This window comes from Cottoperca gobio, chromosome 9 (assembly GCF_900634415.1).
Source record: "Cottoperca gobio chromosome 9, fCotGob3.1, whole genome shotgun sequence".
Taxonomy (NCBI): domain Eukaryota; kingdom Metazoa; phylum Chordata; class Actinopteri; order Perciformes; family Bovichtidae; genus Cottoperca; species Cottoperca gobio.
In genome coordinates, this window is record NC_041363.1 from 16,047,790 (window position 1) to 16,075,182 (window position 27,393).

Sequence of the window (27,393 nt, forward strand, 5' to 3'; positions counted from 1 at the left end):
CGCAAATTAAAAACAATCTTAATTCTCTTCAGTGGTATCTAGACTTGCATTTAGTTTAAATTAATAAACCTTAAAGACAGATATGTCAAACCATCCTGCAAATAAATCAGCAATAAAACATCTGCATGGTTCATATGCCACAAGAAAATGAGAAATGTTTTTTCTTTGGCTCATCTGACCCTTTAAATAAAAGAAAATCTTTCTTAACCAACACTACGTCTGAAAAAACACCTCCTTGGTTTTAGACTATTGGTCTGACAGAAATGAGAGAATGTCCCCTTCGGATTTCTTCACTGTTTTATGATTAATCATAGAAATATTAATCATGTATTAGATTAATCAATTATGAAAATACGGCTGATTTCAACACTCATGACAAGACAGGAAAGAAGACAAAACTTCACTGCAATAAAAAAAAAGTATTTCTTGTGAAATGATGGATTTCTGCCAATCCAGAACTCTAACCCACTAATTTAAAATAATTTAAAAAGGAAACATTTGATTTGGTTAAGTTACTTAAATCTGCATCACTTAAACAGTCTAAAAGGGTCATAAACCAAAAAGGAACACGTGATCTCGATAGAATAATTGAAAACAGTTCATACAGTATTTCACCTGAAGATGGCGCCAGATACAAGACTACCAAGAAATACACACGAGAAGCTGAACAAAACAGACAACTGTATTTATTATTGTTTCAAGTTATTTACATCTGTTTGGATTACAAAATATGGAATGTGGCCAGAATCAGTGTGAACAAATCTCTTCGACATTTTCTTTTCTTTTCTTGGCACGCGGACTTCAACAGCCTCACATGTGTGTGTTTGGCTTTTAATTACAGTGCAGGTGCCTACTGTATCTGGACAATGTGCTTTGTGAGTTTTGTGCTCAATTTTAGGCAGTGTTTCGCTTTCTGAATCGCTGTAAATCACACAAAACAAAACACGATCCAGGAATGTAAAAACAGAATCACCAGCAATAATGCCACAGAAATGTATGAAAGTGAGATGTTGTTGCTTCCCAAATGAATTCACAGAACAACACCGAGGATTTGTTACGCTGCTTCCCTTCCCCCTTCTGAAGCAGCATCTCGGATACTTCACAGACTTTTATAAAAAATTCACCACACCTGAAAACAAGGGACCAGCTGTGCTGCATCCAAACCTTAGTCTTAACAATTTATAAGAACAAAGGCTGTTCATTTTTTTGTGAATTTAAAGTGCAATATCTAAAAAGAAAATCAACAAATAACCAAACTGTTACAGTGAAAGGCAGGAAATATCATTTCCTTCAATCTATATTAACACAATAAAAACATGTCTGAACAAAACAACACGTAGAACATACATTATATCACTGTAGAGGTGGGCACCAACATGGAATTTACACATCAGTATCAGTTGCACATATCAGCAAAATAATCAATTGGTTTGATTAATTTGCTACATGTGGACTAGTTTGAGCTGATAATATGAATAATTAAGGTCCCACCGATGACGCCTACATTTCTTCTTTTCCATTTTTTTTAACCAGTGTGACTTCAATTTATTTATTCTTTTCATTTCCTTTAAAGCAGTTTTAATGAACCCTTTCTATGTCCTTCATGAAAACCCTTATTCTGCCTGTTCTTTAAAAATAAATTGTTTATGAATTATTAGCCGTGTATCTCCTGTCATCATGTTCTTGTGCTGGGGGATGATGAAATATCATTTTCTCTGTCGCTTTGTCTCAAAATTTCTTGTCTTGAAAGAATTTAGCAAGAGTTTTGATCATCTCAGCCGATATTGATATTATTTCATATCAGTGACCATTGTGACACTCATACATGCTCGGCGGATCAGTGCCTCCTACCCAGCGTTGTCATCCTTCAACACTCACTTTGTCCATATCGCTGTGAAAAATGAAACTCTTTTTCAGTGGTGTCATTAACCTGACTCGAGGCAGCAAGAGAAGATGTGACAGATGTGTGGAGAGGGGGATGTTGAAAGAAGAGAGGTGAAGTGATGTGTAGGTGGCTGGAGATTATCTCTCAGACACCACAAGGTGTCGTGTTGCCGTCTCTGAGGTGGTTGCTAGGCAACAGCATCCTTCATAGTCTTTCTCCGGGTGGTAACTAGGTTACCCCAACTTACTATCATCACGTTGGTGTTTTTTCGCTGAGTTTTTAAGCAAAACAGGGTCCATGTTCCTGTCGGTCGCAAACTTATATCAGCTGGTCTGGCCCGGGCGCCGGCGTCCCACCCAGGCTGGCAGGGGTTGAGAGGTTACACCAGTTCATCCAGAAGAGTCCCTATGCTGTGGTGCTGCTCAGGGGGGCCGGCTATGGGTTTGTTGCACATGGGGCAGACGCAGCGCACCTCCAGCCACTTTACCAGACACCTGTGAAAGAGACGAATAAAAGGAGAAAACGCAACATGAGATGGTGATCCCTCCTCACTTTAACACGTTTCACTGATCAGACTGGAGAGCAGTGTACAGGGGTGGAAGAAATACTCGCAACAATGATTATTTTAATTAACGATTAATCGTTTATCTAAATAAATGTCAGAAAATAGGGGAAAATGTCCATCCCAAGGTGAGGTTTTTAAATGATATTCAAAGATATTCAGTTTAATATGATATAAAACATTTGAGTCTGAAAACAGCTTTTTCTGCCATTTTTGCATGAAAATTATTTTAAAGATCAACAATTATATTTAATTTAATGTAATAAACTGATCGTGTTTTGTATGAACATTTTTGATGTACAAGTTAATTAAAGATGTAAAAATGTAGTTCAGTAAATTGTACAATATTTGCCTCTGAAACGTAGTGAAGGCTAAAGTAGCAGAAAACTAAGTAAAGGTCAAGTGCCTCAAAACTGGACTTGTACGTGGTTACGTTTCACCATTGCCAATGCGTGAGCATTTGAGTGCCAAGTATTTATAAGAAGCTTTGGCGGAAATTCATTAAGCTCCCATGCTTTTCTTTATTCTTCTATGAGTGAATTTAATTTTCTTCAATACTTTGGATTTTACAGTCAAAGTCCTACCAATAGTTGTTTTGCCCACGTTCCTCCAGACACTCTTTAAATGTAATAATAATGACTTACAGACTTACTTTGGCACAACCAACTGAGATTCACAAGATTCAACTGAGAGTTTTAATCAACCTGCTGTCTTTACTCCACCACCAGCGTCTAGATCCTATCTCCTATCTTCATACAGGCCGGCGCTTAGTGAGAATGATGGAGTCTAATCACTTAAGTCTTCCTTTATTAATAAATAGTGGTATACACTTCCAATTGATCTGTCCTTATTAAACTGCAGTTTGAGAGCGACGGGTTCAACTGGCCTCTAAGACTGTATTCATGCTGACTCTATTAGATTTCTCTCTCTCCTTTTTCCGGCTTCAAACTCAATTAGCGGACTGAGGGCTTTCATATTTTTCAGTTCAACCAATCAGAGTTTGCCATGTGAGCCATATATCTCTTCAACTTTTCCAGTTGTGCACACTTTGTTTAAATAAATCCATTTCATTATTCTTTGTGCCTCTTTCATTTAGTCTCTCCTGATTGATATAGATATAAAAGAAATGCTCCTCATGTTCCAGATCACTGTGAGGAAATCACAATTTTAGACACCTACTGTAACAAACATCAGGAGAGCTTCGCCTGCAAGATCTTAGCACTAATTCTTCCTGCCGTTTACCCGGTGCATGCTGGGATACGCTATTACTACTGCTCCCTGAATGTCAGCTCCACGTTGAACAAGAGCTCCAGTAGCTGCAGTCAGGAACAAATCAACCAAAACTATCTGTGCAATTCCTGTAATCACTGAACTTCAGATGACACATGACCATTTTCATTTGATAAGCCCATGCGGGTGCAGAGCGGTGACAAGAGAAAGTCTCCACTGTTCTCTACTGTACTCACTTCCTGTGGAAAGCATGTTGGCATGGCAACACTCCCAGCTCGTCTTTCACTTTGAAGTCCTCCAGACACACGGCGCACGTCTGCTGCATTAGTGACAAACAGGACGGAGTGAGGATGAGTGAGGACGGTCATTGGATGAAATGATCATGCATTGTTTTTTTGTTTCACATGATGAAACTCTTCAGGTGTGTTTATGTGCAGAAATCATGTAAATCAAATCCTTACCCCATGAAGATTCAACTTTTTTGGATCTCCTTTTAAAACCACCTGTAGGAGTTACAAAAGAAAACATGTAAAAGAGAGAATTTCTTTTATTTAGATCTTAAAGGGTGCTTGAATATTAATGCCAGGCTTTACCTCTCTGTATCCGAACCGCTCACTCTGGGCTTGGTGTCGTAGTTTGCTGTGGATTAATAGAGAAATACATTAATAAAATACCTTGGTTAACAATCTGTTAAACCTTCAATCAACCAAACGTTGTATGTACTTTTGGTTTAAATTGAGTATTCAGATCCTTTACTGAAGTAAAAGTAGAAATACACAGATGTAAGAATATTAAAAGCAATGAGAAGAACACCCGCACAGTCTCGCTTACTGCTGAAATATTTATTTACAATGTTTCGGTCTGTCTGACCTTCATCAGGTGTCATTGTTTTCAAGATTGCACCTTCATCTGACACACCTGTCACATAGGAAGTTATTTAAAAATAAAAGTCGTGCACCAAAGGTTTCACTGAATAACGATTCAGTGGAACATTTAATAAAGTAATGAACTTAAATACAGTTTCAAGGTACTTCACTGGAGTATTTCCATTTCATGATACTTTATACTTCTACTCCTCTAAAGGACAATATTGTACTTAGTATTCCACTATATTTGCTTTATAAAGTAAAGTCATTTTGCAGATTATGTGATCATTTAACATTACACATAGTAATTTGAGCTATTGTTCAAATGAAAATATTTAAAGTTTAGTGCACCTTTAACTAAATCAAGTATTATCAACAACTCATCTTGCAGAATGTAAGCAGCATGTTATTGTTGCTGCTGGTCGCAGTATAGCTCATTGTGAATATTTTATATACTTTTGAGCAGTTGAATCTATTCATATGCATCATATTCTTATAAATTGATCATAGTTTGATCATCTTGTAACTGAGAGATAAATATGGAGGACTAAAAACTATGACTTCAAATCCAAAATGTAGTGGAATAAGTACTGCGGCATTAAATTACTTACAAGTAAGTTGTACATAAGTAGTACATGATTAAATGTACTTAGTTACACCACTTTCCACTTGTTTATTAGGAGATGAAGATGTATGTATTTATTCAAAGATTAGTTAAACAGCAGGTCATTGGATTCAGGCTGAGATTTCAAGTTTGTGAGGATAAATTATGGGACTGCGTGTACCAGAAGCTGTGTAATTACAGGGTAAGCTTTGACAATGAAATCTTTTCCAACAGCTACACATCCACAGACAAAGACATGATCACCCTATAAGCACACACACACATTGTTCACACACTGAAACAACTACACGCACACACAGAAACAACTACACACACACACACACACACACACACACACACACACACACATTGTTCACACACTGAAACAACTACACACACACACACACACACATACGCATGCATGCACGCACGCACACACACACACGCATGCACGCACACGCGCACACATACACACACACACACACACACACACACACACACACACACACATTGTTCACACACTGAAACAACTACATGCACACACACACACGCATGCATGCACGCACGCACACACACACACACGCACGCACATGCGCACACACACACACACACACACACACACACACACACACACACACACACACACACACACAGGGTTAATTAGTACGTTGTGTCTTTGAATCCCTGCACCACCCTCATAACCAACAATAGAGAGGAGATCTTTATCACTTGGCGAGCTGCGTTTGTCAAGGCGGGTTATTTTTGGCCTTTTGTTTTCACACAACTAAACATAGACTCACATGTCTATCACTGTCTGTGAGCCTGAAAACTAAATGTAGTGAGAGCATCTGAGATTAAAGATGAATGTTTATTTGTGATCTGATACCCCTTCAAAAAAAAAAAAGTTTAATCACCAAATCGTAAAGTAAGGAAGTGACAGTTGTTCGTTGTGTTTGTCACTTGGTTTATTGTTTACGCTGATTGCCGCTAACAGTCTTCCATGCAGAACAATGTGAGGATACACGCTTCACATGTGTTGAGGTTTCCCATGCCTGGAGAATGATGTGAAGTGGGTGAAAGGGAGGCATGATGGAGATGGAGAGGGGTTTCAGTTTAGCCCGGTGTTCCAGAATAGAAAAATCCTCATATAGCTACTGCTGGCCAGTTATTGTACGAAGTAACAATGAATTCACCAGCTGTGGATGATGTAATGATATTTGCAGAAAACCTCCGAACAAACTGCTGCCTTTCCTTTCATGAATATTTTTTAACAGACTTTATTCTAAAACCTCAAACACTGTATAATTTCCTTGGATATTATTCAAGCTGCGACTGCTTATAATACGCCATCCCGCACATTTTTTGTTTCCTGCTTTGACATTAACAGTTTCCATTTCATGATCTCGTTGATTTAAAGATGTAGAAATCTACAGAACAACAGCTGGAGCTCAGATTGGTCAGATGTATTTATTGTTTACACTCAAATACTGTAGAAGTCTATCATTATTCCAGTGCTACACTCCAGACTCGTAACGATTATCTCTGCAGTCACATTTATTGTTCCAGCTGAACTCATTTCAACATTACAGAGATAAACCTTTATAAGACAAATGTCTTGTCTTAGGAAAAATGTTTTGACAGATCTAACAGACTTAATAGACGTCTCTCCGTCTCTCTCTCTCTCCTGAAAAGCTGCTGACTCTCTCACTGTGTTCACATGTGATAGAAAGTGACCTCCAGTCTGCCCTTTCTGCTGCTGAAGCATTTTGGAATTAACTGTCACTTTGTTTTCCCAATTCTCTGCCTTTCCCGTTCTCCAGGTAAGATAGTATCTGTATGACCATTTACAACTTTGTATTACTGCTGCGGGATTTGAGAGAAATTTCTAATTATCAAAGGGTTTTTTTTTGCTGGTATTTTGCCTTTATTTGACAGAGGACAGTGTAGAAATGAGGACGAAAGAGAGCAGAGGGAGCTTAATATCTCTGCGCTCGGTCACTGTATTGCAGTGGTGGAAGAAATATATCTTATACTTTAGTAAAAATAGCAAAACCGCTCTGTGAGGATACTCTGGTAAAAGTACATTCAAGATTTCACTTAAATTCCATAATAACCTTTCAGGATATTGTAATTCAAGTGGTCTGAGACAAAACTAAACTTCTGCACCTCCTAGCTCTGTTAGCAGCCTTTATGAAATCTAGCTGACAGGAGACTTTGGCCAATCACAGGTCCTTTCAGAGAGAGGATGTTCCTATTAGCTGTTCTACAAATGCAGATGCAAAGTTGCTATTCCTGCATGGCAGACTGCCCACACTGCTTAACGGTCTTGACAAGAGAGTTGGACAATATCGGAAAAGCCTTTTAGAGCAGAGAGAAAATGCTGTTAATAGTTTAGCCTTCCGCTAACCATAGCCACAAGCTCACGAATGCAGCTAAAGCTCGCTAGAGCATTGAATCAAATAACTACTGTAAAGTAACTAGCAACTAAAGGAATCAGACACATGTAGTGCAGTAAAATAGCACAATGTTTGTAGTGGGGCAGAAGTATAAGGTAGTATAACATTGAAATACTCACACAAAGTACCAAAACATTGTTACTTTCCACCGATGCTGTATTGTCTGCTAAAAACACCTTCAGCTTGCACCTCTCATTGCATCTCTCCGACTACTGTAGCTGCTGTGCTCCTTAAACTGAATACAGACCTGCTGCAGCACATTGGTGTATAATTAAAGATGGGATATTTTGGGTGAGTGCTTTTGGCACCCTTGTGGTTTTACATTATTGTACACTGCTGCGTACACCGTCAGTTTGTGCCACTATTAGAATAGCAACTGTTTAAAAAAATGTGGGGGTGTGCACGCTCCGCAAATCTTCTCCAGATTTCAAGGCTTTTTAGAAAACTCTATAATTACTTTGTATGATTAAAGGAGGAAATCTCACATAGACTAATAGAGACAGATTTTCAAGTCACCGTAAGATCGAACATCGCAAACTCCCTGACACTGATTTAGAGAGAGCCTGTCTGAGTGGATAATGGGAAGCCTGCCCCCAACAAAGAATGGCATTCATCACTCTGTATTCATCCGATGAATCACCCTGGTCTATAAATGAATTCACAATCACACTCCTACCCAAGACTACCTTCAGCATGTTAATGGAGCCGAAAGGAAGTGACTCATTGGTTATGATTCAGAGGCAAGTGCTTAAAGAGAAACAGGAAGGATCTGAGCTTTTCTGACAGAGTTGATGGTCAATTCAGTGCCGACCACAGGCCAAACAAAACATTCACGACTGCAGAAATGTGCCTGCAAGGTTTTATTTTGTCTGGGTAATAACTACAGTATGAAATTATCTCAGACATTAAAATATTCTTAATTGATGCCTGTTTTCTATCTTTTAAAAGATTTCCTTCAGAGAGTTGAAACAAAAGATTCAAAATAATTGATATAGAAATACAACATTTTACCATCTGGGAACAATTCATCTTGTCACTTTCTCAAAGTATGTTTTTAATTGAAAAAAAGGTCAATTTATTAGTAGCTCTCTTTCTTCATCAGCACATGGAGTTTGCCTTGTTGTCATTGATGTGATTGATGATGTTCAAATTTCTGAACACTTTCATTCTTTTCGTTCGTGCTGGATTAAAACATTAGGTTCAAAGTTCATTCTTGACATTGGAAATAACAGTTGACAAATAAATCTCACCACAAAGTCAATTTAGAGACATGATCTTCACATGAATGAGAAATCCTTAAAATGTGAACCTCTACAGTTCCATGATATTGGGCAAGCTCCATCTGCTGATGAAGACTATGTGATATGACCAAAAGCTTCAGTCCTGAATGGACGTTGGGGGTAAAACTGTTTCGTCAAATCCTTTATTAACAGTATGTATTGGCCCAAAAGTAGCACAAATGGCAGCAGAAACAAGTTCTAAACACAATATTGACATATTATCACATTTTAAGGTGGTATGGTGAACTTGTTAGCAAACAGTTGCTTATTACATCCAACAGTTATCATTCATTTGGAGAGTAAAATGTCCAATAGTCACTCTCTTTTAGCTCGGTTTTTGTTCTCTACCAACTCCTGAGTGAAATATGTGGCTGTTAAATGCTCCATTATGTTTTCCAAAGAGTTGCTAACTGTGTCTGTCTTCCATTTGTGGTGTTTTTCCCTGAAAACAGCTGCCTGCTGCGGCCGAAAACAATCACTTTGCGAGTGGTGAGAGTGAACCAAAACAGTAAAATTGTGTGGCCAGACAGCTACACAATGAGTTGAAACATATACATCTCTGTGAAGTCGAGGTAAAGTGCAGATTCAGGTGACAATGCTCTGTAGGTTCATCACTATGAGCTACTCCTTTCACATTGTATTCACATTTAAAACCTTCTAATTATAAAAAATACAGATTATATTTACTGATAGTAAGAATCCTGTAATAGGTCTATAAAATATCCAACAAATGTTAGTTTCTATATGTAGAAGATGATATGATTGAAAACTTGAGATTATTTTGTCAACTGGTGTTTTGAGGTCAAGAATAAACTATGTTTTAAAAAGCATTTAGAAGTTGATTTGGTCGTCATCTGTTGCACTTGCTGCGAGAATTCATTTCTATGTAATTATAGAAAAATAATTAACTGCACATACCTACTGGATACTAGCTACCAAGTGTTAGTGACGTGCGTTTGTATTCTACAGACGACAAACAAGGTTTTTTAATGGTTTGATATTTTGATAACAGGCGATTCTGACGGCAATTCAAAATTAAACAACACCAGAAAAAGCCCATTATAAGATGCTCAGTCATCCAAAAAGAGCTCAGGATAAAAAACAGATCCTACTGCAGGTGTTGACGTTTCCTTATGAGATCTTGTACACTGCAGACGTTCAAGTGTGATGTTTTCTTTGTGTACTCCCACTGTGTGCTATTCAGGTCGTGTTTATTCTGAGTCTCTCTGCAGTTTTCCTCGCTGCTGTCTTCACACATTGTGACGGGCTGCTTCCTGTTGCCTCATATCCCGTCCTTCAGACACAAACGTCCCCTCAGCGCATCGGGGAGTTCACACACAGTCAACAGCGGGAGAGGTCACCCTGTTCCCTGTTTTTTTTGCTTTCCTCCTTCCTTACTGTGTTTCTCAAGGCACTTGGTCTCCCATTTTCTAACCCAATAATATTTCATATAATAAACTTGTATTTGTATTATTACTCTTTATTCTTTTGATTATTATATTTCATGTAGTGTATTACTTTAATAGTTTAGATCTTATGATGAGAAATGTTGCTCGCATCAAATACGAAAACCATCAGGAGAAAATATGTGCTTTCAATGCCCATTCATTGTGAATGCACTCTTATCAAACGGACTGATACAAAAGGAAATATTGGCCATGTGACTATGCTAACATTAGCAGTCAGCGACTGTACTGCTACCCCCTGCTTACTATTTTCAATTAATATCTACAACGACTATTATCTACAAGTAGCCTAGATCTTCATATTGGTGTGTCAATGTACATGTTATATTACTTTGTTTGTCTTCGTATTGAAAGTATGATCTTCTGTCATGTGCTGTGTGCCTCGGGCTAGCACGAGTTGTGTATTCCTGTTTCCACAGTAACGTAAGATTTAGCATTTTCAGCATTTTGTGGTGACTTTGTTGTCATAAACGTTTTGTATGTATTAGATTTGTTCTCTTTAAATTTACTGAATAAATTGTTGTTACGTTCTTGTATAACGCTAACCATTTAGTAACGTGCATTTCAATTATGTAGCATATTAGCCTTGAGTCAGTAGTAGTTGGTAGTATTGTTTGCTTTCAGGTGATGCATTTTCCTTTGTTTGATTTTTGATTTTGCGTGAAAAGAAACTGAACCAAGGGGAAAATGTATCAACTCCTCCACTGATCCGACAATCAGAGCAAAGGAAGTATAGATTTTGTTGTTCTTTATATCAATCACATATTTCTGTTTCTGTCGCCCTTACCTGATAAAGTAACAGCAGAAGACGAGGCTGAGGATGAAGACAAAGATGCCTGTCCCGAAGATGACCATGTAGATGTTGAGAGGCAGGTCCTGGAAGGTGATGGGCGGCATGGTGCACGACTTGTTGGAGTAAACCAGTCCCAGACCACAGAAGCACCCTGAATAAAGGCAAAGGGAAGATTTAAAAATACATTTATAAGATTTACTTCTGCTAGAAAAAAACTTAAGAATGAAAGCTCGACTTTGCTACACTCACACACAAATGTCTATAAACCCAAAAGAATGGAGCATAATTAAAGTACTCAACTACTCATGGGCAGCTGAGGGTCAGACCTGCAGCTTATCCTCTAATGGAAGTCAAAAGTTGAAGCTTTACACACACACACACACACACACACACACACACACACACACACACACACACACACACACACACACACACACACACACACACACACACAAAGACTGAAGAAAGGTAGAGAAAGACAGCCACTGCACATTCCTGTGATGGAAAATAAGTCATTTTCAATCTTGAACATGTAAAGCACTGTTAATGTGGTATCCAAGCAACATGGTTGTATCTCTTATAACATCCAGACTTCTTTGTTTATTTATTTTTTCAGCCCTCTTTTGTGGAATTGAAATGCAATATTTTATAAAAACAAATCTAGTTAATCAGTTTTAAGACTTAAATCACTCACACTATTCAGAATCAGTGAGTGCAATGTGATTAAAATCATGGCATAAATTCTCTTTTCTTAGATTAAGATGTGTATTCTGGTACAGGGAGGTGATTCATTCCTATAAACTAACAATGACTATGTTCATGGCTCGAACAGATGGTATTCCCATTAAAGGTGCCCCCCTTTGTCTCCTCATTCTTGCTGTGACGCTACACTACTGTGTGTGTTTGTTTTACCAGAAAAAATAGATTATCACTGTAGCACTACTGTCTGCAGTCAAGGTCAGAGGTAGAGAGGTGGGGGAGTGGGAGGATTGAAGAACAAATGTAGCCATGACTATTGGACATGTTGCACTATGTGCAGTGCACAGTATTTAACGGGTTGTGTTTCTCGTGTTATTTTTCAAATAAATTCAGAAGAACCGTGAATTCCCAGATCACAAGGGAGAAACTAAAGCAGAGAAACAGTTGTAGATTAGATAGACAGAGACAAAGAGACACAGAGAGCACACTTGTGTTTTGTTCGTCTGCATGAGTAATGAGAAGTCAGTATCTGCTAGTGAGAGGGGGCTTTGTGACATCGGGGTCACACTAACCCAGTGACCGATAGTGAATCGGAGCTAACACAGGACTCATCTCCATCTCCTGACATGAACATCGCCATGTGAGAACAGGAAGAGGAGGCCGTGTGCTGCAGGAGGCTGAGAGAGTCCACAGGTTTTCATTACAGCAGCTGATTAACTCAAATCAGCGTGTGTATTGTTCAATCATAATAGAGAAGTCCAGAATTTCAAAGCCACATGGCAGCAGTTAAAAAACAAACTTTTGACCGTAGTTTTTGCCGTGTGTCCCGCACCATTGGCACTAGTCGGCCCTTGTCAGCGTTTTTTCGGCCATTTAAGAGGTTGAATCGGCGGTGCAGCCCGTCAGATGAGAGAAATCACTCTGATTGGCTGTTCAGCTTCACCAAAGCAGTGCACAAGAAGAAAAAAGGGAAGTGAGGAACGGAAGCAAATGACTGAAGTCACTACAGGTTTTTCCATCTTCATCTCATCTGATCATTCCAATACACAAATATTTTCACAAAGACATGGCCATCTTGGATGAAACTAGGTGGTGAGTGAGACACAAACGGCGGCTTGTATATCCGCAGTCCCAGGTCTTCCAGGTTTCCCCTTTTGAATGATGAATACAGTCTAGCGCCACCTGCTGGTATGGAAAGTTACACAGGCGCAGAACACACGTGCAAATTGGCCGCTGGCTATAGTCTTTGCGATGTGTACAAGTGCAACTTTTTAGAAAAGACACAGTCGTCACAGTCGGCCTTTGTCTCCGCTAGTTCTTTGATGTCGGTTTGGTATCTGGGCCTTCAGAGTGACTGGCAACCTGTCCACTGTGGGATGGGCGGATGAATAAATGGAAGCATAAATAGACAGATAAAAGGATGGATGATTAATAAACAGATGAATGAACAGATGGAAGAACCGATGGATGGCTGAATGGAGACCTTTACCTGTTTCATAATCCTCTGATGAGTATTGTTTTCTTGTTGCAGTTTTTTTTTATAGATTGTGGTATTTCTAGTCACTCCTGCAGCCAAGGTGACACGTTGACATTTCTATTTGACATTTCTCTCGCCTCACAGTGGAAATTGCAGTATGAGGGATCAATACTTCCCGCCTCATAGTTCCACTCTCTCTGATTGAGCAGTGATGCTCCATTTATCGAGGCTCGTCGATGGCTGCACATTTAAGTTCCAATGCTAAATGACTTCACTCAGCGAGAGGCGGTCACGACTAATGCTTGTAAATTAAACACAAACTGAAGGACATGTGGAGGGCCGTACAGCTGGGATGAGCATGAGTCAAGACTCTTATAATACTAATAAAATACTCCTAATAGCCTACATTATGGTGGTTAAATGACATTTCAACGTTTTTTTTACACTGCAATGTATGTAATTGTAGTGGATAATACTAAATACCTTTTGATTCTTTAGTTTTTCTGAAGTGTATTACCATTTCAAGTAACTTTATATTTCTAATACTACATTTCAGAGGGACATTTATTTGGCTATAGTTACTAGTTCCTTTGCAGATTCATATTTTACATAAAAACTTATGATAAGCTTATAAAATTAAACCAGTTTTGGCTTGTTCCCCCTTAGAATAAATCAGTGTTGGGCCCTTTGTCACGTTTCAGATGACTAACAGAACCACTAAAGGAGTTTTTCACCTTTAAACGTTCACATGGTTTCATTTAAATAACTGTTTGACGCCAAAGAGGTCAAATCATCCAATATTTCACAAAAATACACATAACTGAGTGACATAACAAAAAATGAATATAACATTGTGTAAAAGGACTTTTTATTTCCTTCTCTCCGCTCTACAAAGTATTAAATCTAGCTTCACATTGAACAGCTACAGAGCTTTGTAATTCAATGCAGTGGAATGGTACTCTAATAAAAATTTTAATAAAATATAATTGTGTAATATAATTATATATCAGTCACATGGGGCATTTTCTGCAGAAAAAGTTATTTTACTTTTGATTTTAAGTACAGTTGGCTGATAATACTTCTGTACTTTCCCCTTCTCTTTATACTTTGGAATTAGGTGAAGTTGTGCCAGAAAGTCCCAACTCTTTCCTTAAAACAAATGTTTAGATATTAAGTCAGTCAAAACATGTGTAGCATGTGCATTATTGTGAAATGTCAAACTAATTTTCATGGTGATAGCTCCTCCATATTCATGTATCAATGAGGGCTTGACCTCGGTGTCCACAATGGACACGAGAGGATGTGAACATACAAACAAACAGGCCGATACGTAGAAGTAGAACAAATTTACTCCATCATCTTTACATTGTGTCAAACAATCTGCTTCACAAAGATCCCCAGCAGACAAAGACAAACACACAGCAAGGGGGGGGGGGAGTATATGTTCCTGTATTCATGTCACTGCACAGCTGATGGCACACATCACCGGTGACGCTGCTGCACACTCACAAACCACATCTGGGTCATTTGTATTCAAGTCTTTGAGTGTCATGTCACGACTGCCTGTATGGATGGGCGCTCACGTCTTCCTCTTCCACCTTTTGTATGCATGGAGAGCAGACAGCTATATGTGGTATTTTGTTTTGGGTGGAGTCCTGCATGACCACTGACCTACATATTGGCACACTCAGGAGGCGCCCTGTTACCATGGCACTGAGAGTAGCAGACGCAGGAAAAAAGGATGAAGGCTAGCTGTAGTGAAAGTTCTCATTTTGAGAGCATCTGAGTCGGCTGTATTGAGTTTGAGCTGTCAGACAGATTCTTGTGTTGTTGTTCAAAAAGGCAGGAAAGTCCCTCCGTGATTTGATAGAGCTGTAAAATGCCTCGACTATGGCAGCTTCCCTGACAGCTCCTATGAGATGCCTGGTAGGGTTTTGTCCTATATACGCCGTGTTCACACACAAGGCAGCTTCTGCCGCTGCTGCTGCTAGCATTAAAGACAGAACTTCCTATCAAATATTCAACAGTTCACATGGGGGAAACACTCAAGCTCGCCTGCATGCCTGATGGTGAAGCAGAAGAAAGTAGGTTGGGCCCAGAACTCCCTATCACATGCATGAAAGTGCTACATGTATCATGCATAAACACTGTAGGCATGATCACAGATACACTGACACACAGAGCTGAGCAGCGGCTGCCTGATACTGCAGCAGAATGTCACTCTTTGATACTGTGTGGTGTGTGGTGTGTGTGTGTGTGTGTGTGTGTGTGTGTGTGTGTGTGTGTGTGTGTGTGTGTGGTGTGTGTGTGTGTGTGTGTGTGTACTATTTCCTCTATGAATAGCAGGGGAGTTGATCAGCACAAAGGGAATAATTGTTCTTGTCTGAACACCACCACCAGTCCGGCGATGAGGCTGCTGTGTCTGCTGCACTCAAATAGGCGACATAAGAAAAAGGACAACTAATCCATCCCTTTCACCAGGTCGAACTCTGACAATAACACTGACACACCATTTCACTGCCATGAAGGACCTCATTTTGTATTAGCATCACAGATGCGCCTCTGGACACAAACAGCAGTTTTCAAACAAGACAGAGAAAGTTGTTTTAGACTTTTTAGCTTTTGGAGATAATTGGACGAGGCCAAGAAGAGTGTAAGTGAGAGACTACAGATAGAGTCAGTCAGTGTAAACAAGATTACCCAGAGAGGCAAAATGTTACAAAGAGAGCACAATGACTGGCCTTGTGTGGCTCTCAACTAGAAGTAATTTAGATGGAAATAAAGGAATCTATTGAATAAGCAGTCTCTTTTTCTACCATTCAATACACAAATTGATTCAACATTCAGATAGTTGCTGTTTTTACATGTTCTTTACCGCATAAAACCACCAATGTAAGCAGTATTATTAGAATATCAAAGGAATACTGTAGGTAATTAAAATACAATCCATAGGTGGGCAACATTTTTCTTCTATTTAGCATTTATAAGCACTATACAGCCCTATAATGAATGGTTTATAACATACTATAATTTAAGTGTTGTTTTCGTTATCACTTAATCTGCCAAATATGTTTAATTGTATTAATTATTAATTATTTTGTTTATAATTGTAAAATATTTTGATAAATGCCTGTTTTAATTCCCTACAGCCTAAGGTGATGTATTCAAACAGCTTGTTTTATTTGACCAACAGTCCAAAAATCCCAAAATATCCAGTTTACTGTCATATATGACAAAGAAAATATTCAAATCATCACATTTAAGAAGCCATTCTAGCTCGAAGAATTACTCAAATTAATAATTGATTATTAGAATAGTAAATAATAAATTTTCTGTCAATCGACTCATCGATTCATTGACAGATCGTTGCCGCTCTAATAATATAGGTATAGGCAGATATAATGACATTTTAAGTATTTATTACTTTACAGTATTTGTCAGCGTTTACAACATCTCATATGAAGACATATTTTATAATATTACAACTGTGCTTTACTATCATTTAATATCCTGTGGGCCTTCACCTATGGGTGCCACAGGATGAGATAAAGTTGTTGACGAATACATCAATAAACACTTGTATACAACTACTCATATGCAAGACTTTATACAACTACATTAGTGTGTTATAAACCATTTGTGACATGTTTATATACTGGTTAAAAGGGGGTGTTAAAATAAAGTGTAGGACACTTTGAAGTCACTGTTCAGCACCACACATTGTCTTTTCTCACAATAGAAATGTCTAAATTTAGAAAACACTGGAGTGACTCAGAGACTAAAATCTTGCTCTATTATATAACTGCCACGAGAGATTCACTCTAAATAACAGGCTGTATTGCACATTATATGTGAGAGGCCTAACAATATAAAATGACTGCTCACCGTTACACCACTGAAACGGGTGCATCAATGCACCAGAGGGAGTCCTCGTCGGCGGGATCCGATCGTGTTTACCAACAAGCTGCAGCCGCCCGTGCAGATGGATGACGGCAATAAAGTGCCCCGAGTAAAGCCAGTGACTGTCTGCCAGCAGTGTGAGAGGTGAACGAGACAATGGCACCTGTAAAAAAAGACGAATAAAAAGGTGGCTAAAAAGCGTTTTTGTCGAAAGTTGAAGCGGGGTTACGTCACATTGTTTGTTTCATCCCTGCAGATTAAGAAAAAGGAGAACTGGGGCTGTGGATGTTCCCCTTCTTCTTCTTCTTCTCCTCGCTGTGGCTGTTTTGACTCTGTTATTATTAATAGACGGCATAACACTGACCCAGCAGCAGCATCTGTGTGAGAAACTAGAGCACTGGCTGGATTTGACTACTCCCGCCCCCGCAGACGCGACTGACGTGCGGGGAGACCAATCATCAAGCCGCCTGGGTCTGTGTGTTGTGACGGACTGCGTGTGTTTTCTGCCACCACATTTCCCATTTTTTCATGCATGTATGTTTTACTGGCTAATTAATTGCCAAGACAAAAAAATACCAAGGCCATGAGTCCAAGTCCTCTCTCCTCCTGGGCCAGATTAACTCTCTTTGGGGGCAAAACCCACTTGCAGGCCACATATGGACCCATATTCTCCCACTTCCTATGCATTGTGTTTATGTCAATGTAATGCTTAAAAAATAGACAATTGATTGAATCAATTCAATCAACTGAAGGTAATCAGCATTTATGATGACCGATTAATTGTGGACAGTAGCCTAACTGTTCACTGTTGTTCTGAATAATTTGTTTAATTTCTTTGTTTTATGTGGTTATTGTGGGCGGGTTTTGGACAAGACATCAATTTGGGCTCTGAAATTAGGATTTTTCCTGTCACTAGTTTTTAAACCATACAAGATACAATAATACTTGTTAAATGAATTAATAATGTAAATAATCATTAGTTGTAGGCCCTAATTTATAATTATTATCATTATTTTTGGTGATTTTATTAAGCTTAAATGTATGTAGGCATCTTAACTAAAATAATAAATGCTAGTAAATAAATAACTAGTTTGCCAAAAAATAATAACTAATATAACTAATAAATAATAAATTAACTTTGTTGGAGCTTTCAACATCATCTCATTGCCTTCCTCAGTGGATGAAGGAGGGGTTGCATTTATTCATTGATTTTTTTTGTTTAAATACAAGGTGAAGAGTTAACTTTCATGCTCAACCTTAAAACTAAAATGTTTACATTTTAACTCTGCACATGTCACTAATATTGTGCTTTATTGGGGAATACACCATAACCAAACTAATTGCCCCACAGTTGGTTATAGGGCAGGCACCCGCTTTGCCCTGTTGGTAATCCAGTCTTCTCTTGACACCCAAATTAAGCCTCAAAATAAATCAATGCAAATCTTTTTCCTTTTTTAAAACATTAATTTAGTTTCTTAACTGTTCAACTTCTTTTTCTGTAGATTTGATTTCCCTACTTGTAGGTCTAAATGTCTAAATGTTTTTAAAGTCAGGGATTCTGGTAAAGAACATAATGAATGACTGAATCCTTCATTTGAGACAAAGGTTCATTCTTGACCTTGAAAATACTAAAGGGACATTATGGAGAGAGATTGTTTGGTCAGGTGCTGTTTCCAAGGTCAACAATGAACTTTAAAATGTTTAACTTTGTAAAAGCTTACAAAAAATGGAAATGTGAACATTTACAATTGACATGACAACTCAATCTGCTGATGAACATCGCGTGGCACGATCGAGAGCTCCAGAGCAGCTACTAGATGTGAAGCTTGTAAAGTTTGTAAACTTTATTGATCTATATGGTCAAATGTAAATGTTTTCAGTGGTGGAAGAAGTACTCAGATCATTTACTTAAGTAACAGAAGTAAAACTACAGTGTTAGAAGTATAAGAGCTGCATTTAATATGTTGCTTAAACAAAAGTACACAAGTATTAGCATCAATTTAAGTACCAAAAGCATGTGATGCATTAATGTGTACATCACCTTATTGTTGTGGGGCTCATTTTAAATACTTAATATACTGCTGGGTAGCCTAATCTATAATATTATACATCACCATTTGTTAGTTGGTATATATATACTTTTTATAAAAATCTAAATCTACAATATAGTACTTAAAGCTGTCAGACAAATGTAGCGGAGTAAAGAGTTCAATGTTTGCCTCTGAATTGTAGTGGAGTAGAAGTACATAGTAGCAGAAAATTAAACAACTCAAGCAAAGTAAAAGTACCTAAACTTGTAGTCAAGTACAGTACCAGTAGTAAATGTATTTAGTTACTTTCCACAGCTGAATATATTAATAATCTGTAATCTATAATATCCACCAAATGTTGGTCTTTAACTGTCAAACTTCCTTGAGGTTACTAAAACTCCTAAATATCCAGAAAGATACATGACCCTTACTGTACTCAAAGGCCAGTACAATAAGGTACTCCCACTTAAAAAACACATTCACACACACACACACACACACACACACACACACACACACACACACACACACACACACACACACACGCACTGCATTTTCCTTAAAGATCCATCCAGATGTTCATCTCAAAAATGACATTACATTAATTAGTTTATTTATGGGAATAAGCACTTTATTAGCAATAACAGCATATTTGTTTTAGAGGCCTAACGATTAAAACCTCCACAGACTATATATAAAGTGCTCTGTTGGACATGCTGAGAGGGACACTAGAGGATTTCAGAAGAAATAAATCTGTTCATAGCCTGTGAAGTTTCCAGCGTATACCGGCGTGTCGTTGTAAATCAGCACGGAGGCCTCTTCCTCAGGATTGTCAAACTGATGTAAACTTCTCCTTCCTAAAAAAAGCAAGATGTGAGATGCATGTGATTAGATTACAATAATATATGAATCATCTCAATGGGGAATCTGGGTAGAGACAGATAAAGAAGTGTTCTATGTAATATTCATATTAGTATCTTTTAATTGTTTTCATGTTGTTCTCTTCTTTTTGTCTAATGCGACATGTGCAGTAGAGGAGTCATCACATTACACTTACCTGTACTGACTATATCCACTACTCAACATATACTGTAGGTTGCTGCAGCTTCTTTCATAAAGCGACACCATCCAACAGCCTCGTACTGTTTTCAATGTTGTATTAAGCTTTGACTGGTCTCGAGAAATTGAGGTGAAAACATGGAGGATTTCCAATTCCTTGGGGTTTTGGTTGTTGAAACTCAAAAGACCCCAACCATGGTAGATATAGATATATATATATATATATATATATATATATATATATATATATATATATATTTTAAATTACAATATCAAAATATAATGTGATATTGTAAATATTCTGGAAAATGGAGTTTAATCAATACAATAACCAAATGTAGTAAAATAAATACCTACTACTGCATAACATTAATGCAATAATTACTGTATTTAAAAAAGAAAAAATAAGTTTTGCAGCATTGCCCACAATATTAATACCACCAGAGATAAGTCTTAAAGAGAAAGCTACGGTATATTGGTATAAATGTAATGTATTATTTCTCCTCTTAAAACCTCCATGTGCATAACACTGGCAAAGAGGAAAACTCTGTATAAAGTAGCCGATAAAAACTAAAAGAATTTCTATTTTTCATCATCATCTTGTTCAATTGACAATTACTTGAACTGACTATTATGCAAAAAACTGTTAATTTTCCAAATCTAATTCAAATGTATTTTGCATCTAGCATGAAACCCTGATAGTATGTTGTTTAGGGATACATTAAATCAGTATTATTCTGTATATCATACAGCACCTATGAGGTTTCATTCACTATAACACGGTTACAGTTCAAATAAAACATATTTTTTCAACACTTGTCATGACTGGAGTTGATTAAACCTCCAGTTGTGTCACTTTTATTGCAATATCGATATAGATTGTGATATTTCTGTAAATTAAATCAAGAAACAGTTATTTTTATTGTCTCACATTATTTATCATCATAACCCACAACCGTAGTTGTTAAGTAATAATAATTATAGTCGATAATGTTAGTCGTCTTACCTTCATTGACAAAAAACTCAGCCAGCAGAGAAGCTAACTGGACAGCATGAGCGGAGTGAGGGAAGTTGAGCTTTCTGTCCCACTGAAACCGATTCACCTCTGGGTGCCACTGGACTCCATAGAAGGGATATCTTTTACCTGGCATGAAGGAAGAAATTAAATACATATTAAAACACTGTTACAGAGCAATGATTATAAGTTATAAAAATGTAATTAAAATAATCTTGTAACCTTCTATGGTTGAGACAAAGTGGACTCCGTTCTCAGCAACGTTTGTCGACAGAAGGGAGAAGAAAGTCTCCAGTTTCTCATTTTCCTGGAAGGTCTGAAAGAACATTTATCTTTTTACACTTCCTAGTTATTTTATTACTTTCTATTATTAGTTTAAAGTTCCATATTGTATACAATATTCTATGTTTTTAAGGTTACATAACCATAATAAATGTGTTTTTTCTTGCTGTGACACTTTGTTTTCTCTCTTTAGGAATAAACAAGTTTATTTTTTCTAGCTATCTCAAAAACATGGTCAGATTAATGTGCTGGGGAGCCCCGGGACAAATATACTCATATTTCTGTGCACTGTGTATAGTCTTATTGTGTTGAAATATTGAATGGCCCCAGCTTTGCTGTGTGGTCATTTGATTAAAGACAAATTCATTTTGGAATATGTACTGTATAAGCTTAATATCAGCTGCAATTTAAATGACATAACAATCATACTGCCACAAATCAATTGCTACAGTGTGCAACTTGGTTTTGGGGCCCTAAGGAAGTGATCCAGCCTTGATTAACATCTCAGTTTATGGATAAAACTCTTAAAGTTATCCTTAATAAACCTGCAGATTGTTCATTTATACATGTATGTCTGTACTGTGTGACTCATTAAGGTCCTGTTGAGCCAAAAAATCCAGTCGTGTGTAACAAAAACCCTGAGAAACACATTTCATGATGTTGAAATGATCAGATGATCTCAGATATTATTTCTAATCACAAACAAAAAACCAGGGGAAGTGAAACTACTGAATCTATTATACCTTTACTGTTAGTCCAAAGTGGTGAAAATTTCCAGTGAGAGGTTCTCGGGTCAAAGCCCTCATGAGTTTGTTGGGGAAACCCTCAAACATCCTACTTGAGGCCGCTTCTGCAGGGAGAAATATATGTTAGAAAAACAACAACCCTTAAAAGATACACGGTTTCATCGAACAATGACATTAGTATGAGACATCCTCTGATTTGCAACTTGCTTCTACTGACACCAAGTGGTACGATCCAGTACAGGCAGTTGTTTCCAAAACAATTAAATAGTCCACTTCATTTAGACCTTACCATCTATTGAGAACATATTTGTTCAACTCAAAATGTGAAACGAGGCTGTACTTACAAAAAGATGCACACAAATACATCAATAATAATGCAGAAAGATCTAACCTGTAGTTAGGTTGAGGGGCAGCGCTACGTTCTCAGCTGTGGTTTTTGCCAGCAGATCTTCACCGGCCACCAGCACAGTCAGTAGCTGCATGCCCAAGCACGTACCCCAGATGGGGAAGAAGTCCCCCTTATCATTGGCCTGCAACACACACAGAGTCAGAATTTATACTTTTTTGGGTCTGAAGCAAAAAACAATATCTTACTCGGGCTCTGGCAGAAAAGCACATTTCCATTAGGAGTACATTTCCTGCATTCACATTTGTATGTAGGTCAAAGTAATACAATAATAAGCTTCATTTGTACATCACCTATCATACAAGAAAAGCAGCACAAAGTGCTCTACAATATGGAAAAATAGACATAGAATGAACATAAAAACAGGGATAGTATGCCATAATTAATGAGAAATAAGAATATAAAAACATACTTAATTAAATAAGATGAAATATAATACATAGAATGCAACAGATGAAAAATACTCACTAAATAATAATTCACATTATAAAAAAAACTGATAATAAACACAAAAAAGGATATAAAAGTAATTTAAAAAAGAAGATATGTAGATAGACAGCGCAGGTCTTTAGGCAGAGAGACAGATGGGAAGAAAACCTTTGAGGGGGAGACAATGAGAATAATGTTCTGCTGTACAAACCCTCAGAGCGAGTCTGTAAAAAATCTTCGCCACAGTGGCAAAGTCTGATGTCTCCAAATTGACCGCTCCCCCGATGAGAAGCAAGCTAAACAGACATCACACAGTTAGAGTCAGAGCCGGGACAGACTGAGGTCTGAGGAAAGTGTAATTGTATTTTCCTCTTCCAACACATTAATAGTGGTAGAACATACCCATTTATCTTGCTGAAGATGGTTTCATATTCATCAGAGGTAAGAGTCAATCTGCGGAAGACAAACAAAACAAAAATGCTTCCTTACTTTATCCATGTTCAGTGTTTAGTGAGCACAAAAGTCAAAGGTGACAGAAAATATACTTATCTTTTTACACAAAAGCAACGGTGACATAACAGATACAATCAAAGATAACAGCGTGCAAATACAAACAATAGATAAGTTAAGTTTAACATGTATTGATTCAGGTGTTTAAACATACAGCATTTATTGTATTTTCCTAAAAGGCACCTTAAATATCTCCACATCTGTCTGACGCTACCGTCTAAAGAAGCACTGTTGACATTTTTATTAAATTAAATTAAAAAGTTGATGTTAACAGGTAGAATTAGCTTCCACTACATCCATAATTACTGTTAATGGCTTCCTGCTCACTGAAATGGACAGATAATGTATCAACACATCTATTCAAATGTACATGGTATGACATGGTCTATCTTTACTGCTTTAACCCAAATTAAAGGACTCAACCCACCTGATAGGCATCACTCTGCTGCCCCCAGACTCAATGAATTTCACATATGAGGAGGGTATGTAATTCCTCCCGAAAGGTTTCATGACTTCATCTGAAACTATCTGAGTCAAAATACCTGTGGGGGAAAAACATCAGCTTTGAAAATTCAACAGTGATGAGAAAAAGTAATTTGTTACATTGTTTTAAAAATGTTTGTATAACTTCGTATACTCTAGCAGTACATTTCACTTACCTATCACAGGTCGGTCGTTAGTAGCCTCCTGGTTGAGTTTAGTCGGCATAGCTTTGCTGCAACAGAAGCAGCACGCAAAAAACAACCACACATATGTTGAAAATCCTGTGGTAGACATGTTTTCACCTCAATTTCCAGTCACCAGTCAAAGCTTAACTCAGAATATGAAGCTCTGAGAGAGTGTCGATTTATGACAGAAGCAGCAGCAGACTTATAAGTGGAGTTAGAAGAGGACATACGTAGTCAGTACAAGGAAGTAAGGAATGTCCATATTTACATGTGATGACTACATGTGATGACCGCAGATCAGTGAGAGAAGTTGACTGCTGAGGTAAACATTAATATTCTGCTGACATTCTGCAGGGACTTTTTGGTAAAATGTGTATCATTTAGTGAGGTGGGAAACAATACTAACTTTAATGGTCAGAGGAGGGTTGTGCAAAAAACGTTCTTAGAAATGACATGAATGTTCAAGAAAGCATTCCTCGGTTCACACGGCACACGATCAACGTGCTGTCAAACCGGTTTTGTTCTGAAAATGAGAGCATTTATATCTATTTATAGGCTTTTAGAGGTGGGGAGCTTGTTGCAGAGGTGTGCACAGACTCTGAGTCCAAACTTAAAAAAAGACAAAGGTTCTGTCTCTGCTGACAAAGACTTATGTAACATCACTCCAGGCTTTCTGTCTATTTTTAATAAATGAAAGATCAAACATTTTTGAAAATCTGCGTTATTTTTGGATAGCATTGTAGTGTGTGAAATGACATCTCACTGATGAAATACTTTAGAAAAGAAATGCTGAGAGCAATGCAGTTACTGCAATAGACAAAGTTTCTACACAGATTGGGTAAGAGAAGGAGTTTGTGTAAAGGAAAGTTCACAGCCATGTTATTCCGAGATGATGTTGACAGCAAACGAGTCAAACTATTAGTCTATTAGCCAAATAAGATTTTACATTTTGGAAACAATAACTTTGATAATATGACATTTTTGGAAAACTATCTCCGTCAGATCCAGGAAGTTACAAACACCAGTCTCACAGGTTGATACAGCTGCTGCTGTGTGTTTTAAAGTGTTTCTGTTAAATAAAGATGCAACAGTGGAATAACTGGAATCAGCAGAACTGTGCGTTAAAGTTCACCCATGTGTCCTTGCACCCTTGTACTTCCACACAGCTGGTGGTAAAATATTCCACATGGTGCCGGTCACTGCAGTGATTGTGCAACATTTTTCTTTTTATGACTAATCCTCTTTCATTAAATGTACAATTGCATATCATTGCAAGCCTTTCCACTTAGGCTTGATTACCAATTGGGCAAAGTGGAAAACTGCCTAATTTATTGACCTCCCACTGAGAGTCCCAGATTAACTGCCGTCAGTTGGGTTTGGCAATTTGATGAATATGTTGCACCACTAAAGTGCAATATGAACAGGTCCTGAATTATAATCAACCTTTTTGTAAAGGAGATATGTTTGGTTTATATTTATATTATGTTCACATTGTACATATTCCTAAATAAAGTTTTGTTTAAATAATATTAACACAAACTACCTAACACACAGACAATCTGAGGGCAAATTATTCCAGTACAGTTCTGGTTGTTTGTTATTCATGTGTAGTCTGCTGTGAGCACTGTACTTAATGGGAACAACTCAGAGAGGGGGATTGTTTGGGGGTGGAGAGTCAACAGGGCCCTTGGGGCATGACCACACTTTGCATAACCTTTTATTATGGAAATTTCAACTGTTTTCCTCCCATTGCCCAAAACATGCACCTAGATTGGACAATGTAACTGCACAACTAAATGTATTTGTAATTGGTTTTATGATATTAAAACTAGTTTAACATAAGTGTTCAAATGTGACTTACTGTTGTGATGTGTCATTTGCTGATGATAAGAGTTGGGTAAAGAATAATAGAAAATTAGTCACCAGTCTTTCTCTAGTTTATCAGACTGAACCACCAGGTGGAGACAAACCTTCACCAATGGTACAAATTCTCAGTTGTAGTTTTGATAAATCTTGTAACAAATGACTCTTACCAAATCACAGTATGCAATGATCATTGTTTAATATTTGTAATATCCAAATATCGGTGTGAAGCCTTTAAAACGGATCTTAGCCATTGTGCACACTGGTCACAAGTTAAGGTTATATGTATGTGTATACATTAGATTAGATAAAATCAAAATCCACCATGCAATTTTTTAAAAAACAACGAAATGAGAGATGAGAAATTGTGAGATATCACATGTGTACGTCAGCTTTATACAGGATCCACTTCATAAAGCCACAAAGACATCCTAACTTTAAAATACTGTCCATCACCGTGATCCTTGCCGTCTCTGTCCAGTCTCCAGCTGAACAATTTCCGATGCTACAGCATCAGTTATTCTCATTCATCGTCTAAACCATCAACCTGTCTTTTGGACCCGATTCCAACTAAACTGTTTAAAGAAGTTTTACCCTTAATTAACACTTCGTTATTAAATATGATCAACCTGTCTCTATTATCTGGCTACGTACCAAAATCCTTTAAAGTAGCTGTAATAAAACCACTTCTTAAAAAGCCTGGTCTTGAGCCAGAGGTTTTAGCCAACTATAGGCCGATATCTAACCTTCCCTTTCTCGCTAAAATCCTTGAGAAAGCAGTCGCAAAACAGTTGTGTGACTTTTTACATAATAATAGTTTATTTGAGGTTTTTCAATCTGGATTTAGAGTTCATCATAGCACAGAGACGGCACTGGTGAAAGTTACCAATGACCTTCTATTGGCATCAGACAAAGGACTAGTCTCTGTTCTTGTCTTGTTAGACCTCAGTGCTGCTTTCGACACTGTTGATCATGACATTCTACTACAGAGACTGGAACATTGTGTTGGCATAAAAGGAACCGCACTAAGCTGGTTCAAGTCCTATTTATCTGAGCGATCTCAATTTGTACTTGTTAACGATAAATCCTCCATGACAGCCAAAGTCAGTCTTGGAGTTCCGCAGGGTTCTGTACTTGGACCGATTCTATTCACCTTATATATGCTTC

At 37.7% G+C, this 27,393-nt stretch overlaps 2 protein-coding genes across 4 annotated transcripts; both read right to left on the reverse strand.

The window, feature by feature from the left end:
• Window positions 1-664: 664 nt before the first annotated feature.
• rnf122 (ring finger protein 122) lies at window positions 665-17,584 on the reverse strand. Of its 3 annotated transcripts, none has more exons than XM_029439838.1 (6): window positions 17,204-17,584; window positions 11,137-11,293; window positions 4,271-4,316; window positions 4,139-4,180; window positions 3,914-3,993; window positions 665-2,379 (listed from the first exon to the last, which is right to left on the reverse strand). In XM_029439838.1, the coding sequence occupies exons 1-6, from the start codon at window positions 17,226-17,228 to the stop codon at window positions 2,265-2,267; spliced, it is 465 nt and encodes a 154-aa protein (XP_029295698.1). In that variant the 5' UTR covers window positions 17,229-17,584; the 3' UTR covers window positions 665-2,264. The 3 variants fall into 3 exon arrangements, with proteins under 3 accessions (XP_029295698.1, XP_029295697.1, XP_029295699.1); XM_029439837.1 differs by having other exon boundaries at window positions 3,914-3,996; XM_029439839.1 differs by lacking the exon at window positions 17,204-17,584 and adding an exon at window positions 12,641-12,767 and having other exon boundaries at window positions 3,914-3,996.
• A 2,269-nt stretch (window positions 17,585-19,853) lies between these two features.
• Window positions 19,854-24,558, reverse strand: LOC115012961 (gamma-glutamyl hydrolase). The gene is made up of 9 exons (XM_029438847.1): window positions 24,355-24,558; window positions 24,123-24,237; window positions 23,588-23,638; window positions 23,397-23,481; window positions 22,742-22,880; window positions 22,348-22,454; window positions 21,545-21,638; window positions 21,314-21,451; window positions 19,854-20,105 (listed from the first exon to the last, which is right to left on the reverse strand). Exons 1-9 carry the CDS (start codon window positions 24,470-24,472, stop codon window positions 19,987-19,989), a joined length of 966 nt encoding a protein of 321 aa, XP_029294707.1. The 5' UTR covers window positions 24,473-24,558; the 3' UTR covers window positions 19,854-19,986.
• Between the last annotated feature and the right edge of the window lie 2,835 nt (window positions 24,559-27,393).

Excerpts from the sequence above, each read along its gene's own strand:
- rnf122 (XM_029439837.1), bottom strand. The coding sequence starts at position 17,228 with ATGCACCCGTTTCAGTGGTGTAACG. Across the intron at positions 3,997-4,138 it reads AAAAGTTGAATCTTCATGGG|CAGACGTGCGCCGTGTGTCT; the intron begins GTAAGGATTTGA and ends TCACTAATGCAG. Across the intron at positions 2,380-3,913 it reads CAACATGCTTTCCACAGGAA|GTGTCTGGTAAAGTGGCTGG; the intron begins GTGAGTACAGTA and ends TCTCTTTCACAG.
- LOC115012961 (XM_029438847.1), bottom strand. The coding sequence starts at position 24,472 with ATGTCTACCACAGGATTTTCAACATATGTGTGGTTGTTTTTTGCGTGC. Across the intron at positions 21,639-22,347 it reads ACTTTGGACTAACAGTAAAG|ACCTTCCAGGAAAATGAGAA; the intron begins GTATAATAGATT and ends ATGTTCTTTCAG. Across the intron at positions 21,452-21,544 it reads CTTTGTCTCAACCATAGAAG|GTAAAAGATATCCCTTCTAT; the intron begins GTTACAAGATTA and ends CCTTCATGCCAG.